At 49.0% G+C, this 12,022-nt stretch overlaps 1 protein-coding gene across 1 annotated transcript in view; it reads right to left on the reverse strand.

Annotated features, from left to right (window-relative positions):
- ASH1L (ASH1 like histone lysine methyltransferase) overlaps nt 1-12,022 on the reverse strand; it is a 178,780-nt gene that overhangs the window by 36,615 nt on the left and 130,143 nt on the right. Inside the window, exon 8 of the mRNA XM_077764062.1 lies at nt 595-699. Coding sequence (XP_077620188.1) covers nt 595-699 — 105 coding nt within the window. The remainder of the gene's footprint in view (nt 1-594; nt 700-12,022) is intronic.

Here is a 12,022-nt window from a genome sequence, read left to right on the forward strand (position 1 = left end):
TCCCCCCCCTTTCCCACCCCCTCTCAAAAAAAAAAAAAAAAAAAAAAAAAAAAAAAATCTGTAATTTTAACACAGCTATCATAAACAACCATATTCAACCCTGATTACTAGAGCTGTCTGTTCTCTTTTATATGGTTGTTAACGTAATTAAATTTATCAATCTTTTCCAGTGGTTATTTATACATTTTGTGGTTTTCTCTGTCCATGTCATAAAAATATTCTATTTATCACACAGCTGATGATTAATATCCAGAATATATAAAGAACCCCTAAAGCTCAAAAACAAGGAACAAATGACTCAACTCAAAAGTGGACAATGACTTGAATTCACATTTCACTAAAGAAGACATACAAACGGCCAAAACGGACATGAAGAGATGCTCACCATCACTACCAGGGAAATGCAAATTGAAACCATATGAGATACCGCTTCACACTCGTTAGGATGGTCATTATGAAAAATAACAAAATGACAAGTGTTACTGAGGATGTGGGGGAACTGAACTCTTGAGAATTGCTGGTGGGGATATAAAAATGGTGCAGCCACTGTGGAAAATAGTACAGCAGTTCCCAAAAAATTAAATATAGACTTACCATATGATCCAGCAAGTCCACTTCTGGGTATATATACAAAAGAATTGAAAGCAGGGTCCTCAATAGAGAATTGTAAACCAAGGTTCATAGCAGCATTATTCACAACTGCAAAAAGGTGGAAACAACAGAAATGTCCATCGGCGGATGAATGGATAAAGACGACACGGAGTGTGTGTATGTGCACACACGCAAAGGGGTCTTATGCAGCATTAAAAAGGAAGGAAAGGCTCATACATGCTAGACCACAGAAGAACCTCAAGGCCATCACGCGAAGTGAAATACGGCAGACACAGAAGGACAAACAGTGGAAGCTCCACGATATGAGGTCCCTCAAATAGTCAAATTCCTAGTGATAAAAAGAAGAACAGTGGATGCCAGGAGCTGGGGGAATGGGCGACTATTATTTACTTTAGATGGGATTCCCCTCTGGGATGATGAAGGAGTTCTGGAGAGCGATGGAGTGCCGCTGCACAGCCGTGTGGACGTACTTTACGTCACCGAACCTTACAATGAAAAACGGAAATGCAAACTGCAAATTCTAAGTTACACGTAATTTACTACAAGAAAGATAATGTAATGTATCAAAAACCACCATATGCTTTAAATGGGTGAACTGCAGGATATGTGAATAATGCCTCAAAGTTGTTAAAGAATACAGCAGTGTTAACATTTCTTGCTTCATTTATTAAAAAGTTACACGGAAGACTCAATGGGGAAGGGAAGCCTGTAAGTTTACTTACTGTTCTTTCTGCCCTCCTGAAGTTCCAAGGTCCCCTATTTCTTTTCTTTTTTAAGAACAAAATGTGTATTTATTTTGAGAGATGGAGAGTACGAGCAGGTGAGGGGCAGAGAGAAAGGGAGAGAGAGAATCCCAGGTAGGCTCTGCACCATCAGCGTAGAACCTGACGTGGAGCTCGAACCCACGAACCCTGACATCATGACCTGAGCCGAAATCAAGAGCCGGATGCCTAAACAAATGAGCCCCCCAGGCACCCCTAGTTCTTTTCTGTTTAGAGAACTTCCTTTACACACAGGGTAAGTCTCCTGGCAACACACTCTTTTAGTCATTATCCTTCGTCTCCGAATGCTTTGATCCCACATCACTCCTGCGGGGTTATTTTTACTGGGTGTGGAATGTGGTTAGACGATTTCTCTCGCAGCAGTGCTGTGCCATCTCCCCGGATTCACACGAGCAACCCACGGCCGTCTGATTGTGTTTGCTGCCTCCGCAGGCAGGGACCCACTTCTCTCTCGCTGTTGTAAAGTTGCTCTGACTTTGGTGAGTGAGCGGCAGGGGCCTGGGACAGGTCCCAGCAGGGGTCTCCTCGAGCGCGTCCTGTTGGGTTTGAGCCTCTTGCTCAACCAGTAGTTGTAGGTCTTCTGCCAAATCTGGGAAACCTTCAGCCATTATCAATACAAGTGGTTTCCATCTCCGCCCTCCTCCTCTCCTTCCAGCACAGAGAATACAAACTTCCCTTTCGTCATGATGCCGCAGCCCGCGTGTGCACGCTGTGTGTGTGTGTGTTTTGATGTCTACTTTCTCTTCTGTGCAGACTGGATAATCTTCCATCGCCTGGTCCACAGATTCTTGTGCCTTCTTCATCTCGCTGCTGAGCACATCCCTAAGCTTTTGTTTTCGTTACTGTGTCTTTCAATTCTAAAATTCCTACTTGGGTCTTCTTTATGTCTTTGATTTCTTTCCTGAAGCTTTCTACTTTTTTTCTTCTTAAAAAAAATTTTTTTTTTAACATTTATTTCTTTTTGAGAGACAGAGCATGAGCAGGGAAGGGGCAGAGAGAGGGAGGGAAGACACAGAATCCGAAGCAGGCTCCAGGCTCTGAGCAAGCCGTCAGCATAGAGCCTGATGCGGTGCTCGAACCCAGAGACCCCGAGATCATGACCTGAGCCGAAGTTGGACGCTTAACCGACTGAGCCACCCAGGTGCCACATCTACATTTTTTCATGTTTCAAGCATATTCATAATTGTTTATTGACTTTTTTTTCTTTTTAAATCTGCTTTAAAATCTTTGTCAGGTAATTCTAACATATTGGTGTTGGCATATGTTGACTGCCTTAAAGGTTTTTTTTAATGTTTATGTATTTTCGAGGGCGGGGGGTGGACAGAAAGGGAGACACAGAATCTGAAGCAGGCTCCAGGCTCTGAGCTGTCAGCACACAGCCCGACGCGGGGCTCGAACACACGAGCTGTGAGATCATGGCCTGAGCTGAATGAAGTCAGACACAGCCGACTCAGCCACCCAGCTACGCCCTGACTGCCTTTTAAAATTCAGTTAAAGGAGGTAGCTCAGTCGGTTAAGGGTCTAGCTCTTGATATTGGCTCAGGTCATGATCACATGGTTTGTGAGACCGAGCCCTGCATCAGGGTCTGCACGGGCAGCATGGAACCTGCCTGGGATTCTCTCTCCTCCCCTCTCCTGCTTACTCTCTCTCAAAATAAATACATAAACCTTCTAAAAAGTTTAAAAACTTTTTCAGTTTAAGATCTCCCTGGGTTCTCAGTATGACATACAATTTTTTCCCTTTTTGCTTTCTTAACTTTTTGTAAAGCTTATTTATTAATTCTGAGACAGAGAGAATTCCAAGAATGCTCCATGCAGAGCCCTGATATGGGGCTCGATCCCACGATCACGAAATCGCAACACTCAACTGACTGAGCCACCCAGGCATCCCTGACATGGGAATCTCAGTTTAAACCTAGGCATTTTGTGTATTGAGTTAACTCGTTCTGGATTTGACATAAACCTTCTATTTTGGCTGCCTTTTCCCACAACTGCTCCTGGAACCTGAGTGTTGCTGGGGGATGTTCCTGGTCACGGCTTGGGGTCGGTGGGAGACCCAGCTTCCCACGCGGCATCCCACATCATGGTGGCAGTGGCCAGGTCCCTCCCAGTGATGGTAAAAGTCCTGACTCTGACATCACATGGGTCAGGGGAGGGAGGGACACCTCACTACTGCCGGCGGGGGGAGGAAGCTGAGGCGCCCCACTTGGCACCTGCTGCTGAGGGTGTGGGCAGGTACCAGGTTTTCCTGGGAAGTTGGACTAGAGTTTGGAGGGTACTCTGCTTAAACGTTTTCTGTCTTGCTAGGGGGCCCCTTTCCCTTTCTTTTGGCTACAGAAAACAGGCTTCGCTCTGCTTGCTCTGTTTCTGCCCAATGGCGTTTCCAGGTCGCGAGCTTCCTCCGCTTCAAGTCTGGGATACACGAGGTAGAACTCACCACCACCAAGTTCCTCAGGGCTAAGGTCCCTCGTTGGTCCGCCTTCTCCTCTCCACCTCTTTTTGGGGGATATAAGCCGATTTTACATTCCTCATCATGTTATACAGAAATCTAGGAGCGACAGAGTTTACAGAGAGGAATGAAGAGTAAAGAAGAGGGCAGTGCAAGTAATTTCTATCTGCGTCACTTCCCACGACACTGGGACGAAGCGCATCTCAGAGGGCGTGTGGTTTCAGAGCAGGCTTGTCCCCGGCCCACAGGCCGCCATAAAGTCAAGGTGTTCCCCGTCTTGTCTTGTTTGCTTCCTGGCTCTTGACAAAACCTTTCAGACCGTCGAGAAAAGTACTGTATTCCGGGTGCTCCGGGCTGTGCCGAGCCCCCACCGGCTCACCCGCAGAAGTGCTGTCGCCCCTCGTTGGCCAGGGGTCATGACCCAGCCGGGGTCATAAGGGCCTCGGCCAGGGAGTTGGTGCTGAGCATGTAACTCGTGTCCTTCCACTCGGACTCGATAACGGACTGAAAGGTCACTTCTCTGATGGCCACGCTGTCACTGCCGACGTCCTCTCCTTGCCCTGCCTCGTCCTGGGGACAGGGACAGTCCAGCACCAGGCCCTTCCCAGCCTCCCGCACGAAGCCGGGAGCGGACAGCCATCCGGGCTCCTGTTCTCCCACCTCCCGCCCTTAGGGGGGCTCTTCCTCCCCATCAAATGTTGCCTAGATGCTGCTGTGAGTGTCAAAAGTCACCGTCCTCTTTTCCCCAGAAACTTTCCACGCTAATGTGGCTTCTCTCCCACTCACTTCCAGCCCCCAGGCCGCAGACATCTTGGGGAGGGGCCCATGCTTCCAGGTCTTCTTTCCCTCCTCATTCTCACCATTCAGGAGCTCAACCAAAGCCCGGTCTCCCTGGCTGTTCAGGTGCCACAGCTGCAGGCCCGCGGGGAGCAGGCGGTCTGTGCGCGNCGTGGGGCCCAGCGCGGGCACGTGGCACAGCCGAGGCCCGGGGGGCAGCAGTGCGTTGGCAGCCCTTCGCCCCCTTTCAGTTGCTGGCTAATAGTGCACCGCACGAACACACCGTTTGTCTATCTGCCCTATTTGCCGGGGTCCTGGGCTGTCCCCAGCTCACGGCCTTCTGAATGAAGCTACTAGGCTAGGCACCCTCCTACCCACGTGTGTATTGTGGATGTACGTTTTACCCTGGCACAGCATTTACAGGCAATCTGTCTGTGCCAATGCACTATGGTTTTCATTTGCATTTTTTAAAATTATTTTTTAAAATGTGTATTTAGTTTTGAGAGAGAGAGAGACAGACAGACTGTGAGTGGGGGAGGGTCAGAGAGAGAGAGAGAGACACAGAATCCAAAGCAGGCTCCAGGCTCTGAGCTGTCAGCACAGAGCCCGACGTGGGGCTCGAGCTCACGAACCGTGAGATCATGACCTGAACCGAAGTCGGACGCTTAACCGACTGAGCCACCCAGACACCCCTCATTTGCATTTCTTTGATGAGTTATGATGCTGAGTATTTTTCCTGTGTGTACATTGGCCGTGTGCATGTTGTCTTTTGTAAGGTGTTCAAATCCTCACGTTAAAATCGGGTTGTCTTTTTTTTAAATAAATACATTTGTAGGAGTTCTTTATGTATTCAGGACATAAACGATTTGTGAATATTTTCTCCCAGATTGTGCTTTGTTGTTTCTTTTTTTTTTTTAAATTTTTTTTTTATTTATTTTTAGGAGAGAGAGAGAGAGAGAGAGACANCAAGTGAAAGTTGGATGCTTAACCGACTAAGCCACCCAGGCGCCCCTTGTTATTTCTTTTTGAAACGGTGTCTTGTGATGAATATGCTCACATTTTGTCAGCGTATAAACTATTGGTGCTTTCTTTAGCAGTTACTGCTTTCTGGGTCCCATCCAAGAAACGTTTGATTATCTGCAGGTCATGAAGGTAGGTTCCTAATGCTTTCTTCTAGAAGTTTTATAATTTCAGCTTTTATGTTAAAGTCTGTGCTGTGTGCCGGATCCAGACTGTATGAGCTCGGAGGTTGATGTCAAAGTTTAATTTAATTTTCTTTACGTGAACATTTAATTGTCTTGGCACTGTTTGGTCCAGGGCATTATATCCCTGTTGCATTGCTTTTATGCTTGTGTCCAAACTAAATGACCACAAAAGTGTGTGTCTATTTCTGGGCTAACTACTCTGTTCCATACATCTACTTTAATGTCAATTTATTTTATAAAAAGTTTATTAATATTTTAAAAGTAGGCTCTACACCTGATGCAGGGCTCGAACTCACAAGCCCAAGATCAAGAGTCGCACGCTCACCGCCTGAAGCAGCCAGGTGTGCCTCTAACGCCAATTTTAAGTCTAAACTGCATTATGGTAATTCATGTTTTTCAAATTTTATTTATTTTGAGAGACAGAGACAGAGAAAGAGAGGGAGAGAACGAGTGGGGAGGGGCAGAGAGAGGGAGGGAGAATCCCCAGCATGCTCCATGCTGCCAGGGCAGAGCCCCACGCGGGGCTCCAGCTCACAGACTGCGATCCTTTACCGGAGCTGAAATCAAGAGCTGGCACTTAACTGAGTCACCATGGTGCCCTGTAACTCTTGCAGTCAGATTATGCAAGTCTTTGAAAAAAATATTTTTTTAAAGATCACACTGGGGGTGCCTGGGTAGCTCAGGTGGTTAAGCATCTGACTGGCTCAGGTCATGATCCATAGTTGTTGGTTTGAGTCCCGTGTCGGGCTTGCTGCAGTCAGTGCAGAACCTGCTTCGGGTCCTCTGTCCCCTGCCTCTCTCTGCCCCTGCCCTGCTTGCTCTCTCTCTCTCTCTCTCTCAAATAAACATTAAAAAAAAATCACTTTGCATGTTTTTTGTATTTCCACATACATTTAGACAATCAGCCTATCACAGCGCCTGGGTGGTTCAGTCAGTTAAGCATGTTGACTCTGGATTTTAGATCTCATGGTTTGTGAGTTCGAGCCCCACATCAGCTCTGGGCTGACAGCGAGCACGCTGCTGGGGATTCTCCCTCTCCTTCTCTCCCTGCCCCTCCCCTGCTTGCACGCTCTTTCTAAATAAACATTAAAAAACCCAGCTCATCAGTTTTTGACAGAAAAGCCTGCTGGCAGGAAACTCTGTGTTGCACTGAAGTAATAACAGAGCACCCCCTTCAATCTCTAATTGTGGTGTTTTTTCCATTTACTTAGGTCTTCTTTAATTTCTCCAATAAATGTTTTAGTTTTTAGTATAAAGTTCTTGCCTATCGGATAAATTTATTTCTAACTATTTTGTTAAAATTTTATTTTTTTTAAAAAATATATTTTTAGTAATCTGTGCACCAACATGGGGCTTGAACTCATGACCCAGAGTCAAGAGTTACATGCTCCACTGACTGAGCCAGCTGGCTGCCCCTCTAATCACTTTGGTTTTATTATACTACTACAAATGCTTTTTAAATGTTTTATTTATTTCTAGGACAGAAAGAGAGAGAGACGGCGTGAGCAGGGGACGGTCAGAGAGAGGGAGTGACAGACTCTGAAGCAGGCTCCAGGCTCTGAGCTGGCAGTCAGCACAGAGCCCGACGCGGGGCTCGAACCCACGAACCGCGAGATCATGACCTAAGCGAAAGTCGGACGCTTAACCGACTACTCCACCCAGGCGCCCCTACAAATGCTTTTTAAAAAAAATGTTTTTTAGAGCAGTTTTAGGTTCAAAGCAGCATTGAGCAGAAGGAACAGAGATTCCGGTACACACACGGCCCCTAGGCGAGCGCAGCCCTACCCGGTCACCAGCACCCCTCCCTAGCATGGGCGCCGCTCACCGCTGAGGAACCCGCGCCGTCACATCATCGTCACTGTACCTTCTACGGCTTCGGAAAGCGTCTAATGACAGGTGCCCACCCTTCCTGCATCACACAGGATGGCTCCACTGACCTAAACATCTCTGCTCTGCTGACCCGCCCCTCCTGCCCGCCCCCGATGCTACGGACACCCCCACAGGGCTGCGTTTCCTGCAGCGCCACGTGCCTGGGGCCCTAGAGAACGCCGGTCTTTTCACATTGGTGTGTTTCACTTGTCACGATGATCCCAAGGCCGCTCATGTCTTCTCAAGGCCTGGCGGCTCCCTTCCCTCGGCCACGCGCTGTTCTGTCTCTCTGCACAGGTTTAGCCGTCNCTGTCTGGGTCACTGCCAAGTCCGGGCAGTTATGAGGAAGGTGGTTACGAAACACCCGTGTGCAGGTTACTGAGTGGACATTAATGTTCAACTTCTTTGAGAAAATATAACAAGATGTTGGACGGTGTGGGAAGAGCCTGTTTTATACGAATACAAGTGATTTTCATACAACGATTTTGTTTTCAGTGACCTTGCTCAACAGTCGCAGTAGCTGTTCTGTGCACCTCTCTGGACTTGACGATCCTGCGCTCCGTCAGCAGAGCAGTTTGCTCCCTCCTTCCTGGTCGTCACGACTCCCGTCCTCCCTCGCCCGCCGCCCGGGCCACAGCAACGGCCACAGAGTCGGGCGGGCGGCCGCTCCGCCTTCCTCCCGCCGCGCCCCACACGGCCCTTCCCGCTGAGAGCGCCGCCTCCGTGTTTGTTCTCCACGGTCTGGGCCGCTTTCCCTCCAGGGGCTGCCGTTCTGCACCGGGGCTGTCGCAGCCTCCGAAGGGGACCCGGGGGGGTCCCCTCACCTTCTCAGCGTGTCCTTCTGTCTCAGTAAGGTGACAGGTCACAAAGGAAGCCGTTCAGTTCTGAAATTTTTTATGTGAAGGATTTGGTAAGGAACTAGGTTTCTGGAACTGTTACAGGCTATTCAGATATTCTCTTTCTCCTGCATTAATTTTGTTAGTTGTATTTTTTAAGGCATTTGTCCATCTCCTATTCACTCTAATGTACTGGCATCAAGTTCCTAACGTCTCCTTCTTGGTCTCTCGGCGACCCCAGGACTCAGAGCAGACGCTGGTCACCTGGTGTGTGTAGACGCGATTAGTTTTGTTGCTCTTTTCAAACTTTTGTTTCCTTCTTTCTACAGGGAGGGGTGTTGTAGGAATGCAGTGGGATGGCTGTGCTCTGCCCGCGGACATCGAGTGCTTGGTGACAGCAACCGAGGGGAGGGGCCTCCACTGTGTTAAATACAGAGTGAGCATCACGTCGTCTCACAGCCCAGGTTGGAAGTAGTCGCTACATACATGAAGACGCTAAAATGAGGAGTACGTGGCTTGTTCACGATCATGTGACCATGAGAGTGAGGGACTGTGATGGCTGTCTGGGCCCCTGAGGCCACCTTCAGTCTTGCTGACTCCTGGGACTCAGCACGTGGTCACGCGCCCAGCCACACTTGGCTACAGCAAACGACACAAAGCAAAATCAGTAAAGGGAGAAAGTGCTCTGGGCAGCACACGGGGCGAGTCGAGGCCCAGGCTGACACAAGCTCTCCCGCCAGTGGGGTCACACAGGACATCATCTTTGGCAATATATGTGGGGGGGGGAACACAACATGTGAAGTGTTCATCAAGGACGCTCATTACAAACTCAGTGCCAAGGTTTTGGCTGGTGGCTGACCATACAGGTGCTCTGCCTAGAGTGTACCACATTCCAGACTCTTCAAATGAAAGCAGGGGTTCAGCAGGAATAACAGTTTATACACAGCAGGCACGGGAAGACACTCTCGCATTCAGGAAAGGTTTATGCGGACAGGAAAATGGTAGCTATTCAAGTTCCCAGATGCCAGCCAACGCCCAACCCTGCAAGCAGGCCTCTCTCAGAATACAAGTCTTGGGTCTGCTATTTTATTTATTTAGTTTTTAAGAAATGTTTATTTTTGAGAAAGACAGAATGCAAGCACGTCGGGGAGGGGCAGAGAGAGAGGGAGACACGGAATCTGAAGCAGCTCCAGGCTCTGAGCCGTCAGCACAGAGCCGGACGCGGGACTTCAACTCACGAACCGTGAGATCCTGACCTGAGCTGGAGTCGGACACTTAACCGACTGAGCCACCCAGGTGCCCCTTATTTTATTGTTTAAAGTGTATGCATTTTGAGAGAGAGCGTGCGCACAAGCAGTGGAGGGGCCGAGAGAGAGGGGAGAGAGAGGAAAAGACAGTGAGAGGGAGAGGAGAGGTAAAGAGAGAGGGGGACAGAGAATCCCAAGCAGGCCCTGCACGGTCAGCGCAGAGCCCAGCGTGGGGTGTGAACCCGTGAACCGTGAGACCCTGACCTGAGCCGGAATCAAGAGTCCGATGTCTAACAGCAGGGGCCGCCCAGAGGTCTGCTGTTTCAGCCCATTTTGCACAGAAGGCCTGTGTTCTCTCCACGAGATCCAGTTTGGGCAGGAGCCGGAAGGACCGGCGGCGGCAGCCACCAGGAGCTGTGCAGAGAAGGGCTGTGAAGTGTTTTGTGAGCTCAGCGGGATAAAGCGCCATGATGTCCGAACGAGGGCTGCCAGAGGCGACAGCCCTGCACTAAGTAACAGATTCCTGTTGTGAGGGCTCTATTGTAAAAGACTTCAATTCAGAAATGATCTCTTATTAAAAATTTTTTTTTAATGTTTTATTTATTTCTAGGAGAGAGAGAGAGACAGCGTGAGCAGGGGAGGGTCAGAGAGAGAGGGAGTCACGGACTGAAGCAGGCTCCAGGTTCCGAGCTGGCAGTCAGCACAGAGCCCGACGTGGGGCTCGAACCCACGAACCGCGAGATCGTGACCTGAGCGAAAGTCGGACGCTTAACCGACTAAGCCACCCAGGTGCCCCAGAAATGATCTCTTATTAAATGATTACTATGCGTTAGGTACTGTGCTAAGTATTTTAGGTACATTATTTAATATTCATACTAATTTCTGTTTTACAAGGGGGGGTCTGAAGCCCTGAGACGTGTCAGCTTGCCCAAGCCTCCGCGGCTGGACTGTGATGGGTGGTGGGCAGACTCTGAACTGCGGCCTGATTTCAGAAGCCAAATGTGAAGGACCACAGGCCCTCACATTTTTGCTCCCACACGCCCCAGACGAATTTTGAAAAACTATGAATCCCCAAGGTTTTATTTATTTATTTATTTAAAAGATTTTACTCTTCAGTAAAGCTCCAACATGGATGGGGCTTGAACTCATGACCGCCCGAGCATAGCCAGCTGGCGCCCCTCCCTCCCGATGCATTAAACATTTTTTTAAAAAGTTTTTTTTTATTTATTTAGAGAAAGAGAGAGTGAGCAAGCAAGCACGCACGTGCACACAAACAGGGGAGGGCCACAGGGAGGAGACAGAATCCCAAGCAGACTCCCAGCCGTCAGCACAGAGCCCCACGTGGGGCTCGGACTCATGAACTGGAGACCATGACCTGAGCCAAAATCAAGAGTCAGACGCTTAACCAACTGAACCACCCAGGTGCCCTACAGTGTATAACTGCTGATCTCAGGGTTTTGGGTTCAAGCTCCATGTTGGGCGTAGAGTTTACTTAAAAAATAATAAATAATGGGGCGCCTGGGTGGCTCAGTTGGTTAAGCGTCTGACTTCGACTCAGGTCATGATGTCATGGTCTGTGGGTTCGAGCCCCACATCAGGCTCTGTGCCAACAGCTCAGAGCCTGGAGCCTGCTTTGGATTCTGTGTCTCCCTCTCTCTCTGTCCCCTTCCTGCTTGTGTATTGTCTCTGTCTCTGTCTCGAAAAAAAATGACAAATAAGATCTATTAAAAAAAACTATTAAAATGAGAAAGGTGAGGACTGAATTAAGACTTTGGTCACCTGGCTAGCTGGGTCAGTGGAACGTGCGACTCTTGATCTCAGGGTTGTGAGTTTGAGCCCCATGTTGGGTGTGGAGATAAGTTAAAAAAATAAAAATAAAAACAATAAATCTCTACATACATCTTATTTGTCATTTCCTTGGAGAACTCTGACCAATACAAGCAACATCATTTCAGAACATTTTCGTCAGCTCTGAGAGAGACTGCGCACCCACCGCCAGCCGCCCCCGCCCCCGCGGAGCAGCCATCCTCTGTGTTTCTCCGTATTTACCTACCCCGGCCGTTTACTACGGACAGCCGGACAGCCTTCGTCCCGCAGCTCACCGGTTCTCGTCACTGCCGAGCGACACTCGCTGTGGGTGCCCGCGTTTTGTGACCCCGCGTACCCGCTGCTGGGAAACTTGGGCTGTGCCCCCCTTGGCTACCGGGAGCACTGCCGCTGTGAGCACTTCCGGGGGCGCTTTGTG

Source organism: Crocuta crocuta, unplaced genomic scaffold (assembly GCF_008692635.1).
Source record: "Crocuta crocuta isolate KB4526 unplaced genomic scaffold, BGI_CrCroc_1.0 scaffold528, whole genome shotgun sequence".
Classification (NCBI taxonomy): Eukaryota; Metazoa; Chordata; class Mammalia; order Carnivora; family Hyaenidae; genus Crocuta; species Crocuta crocuta.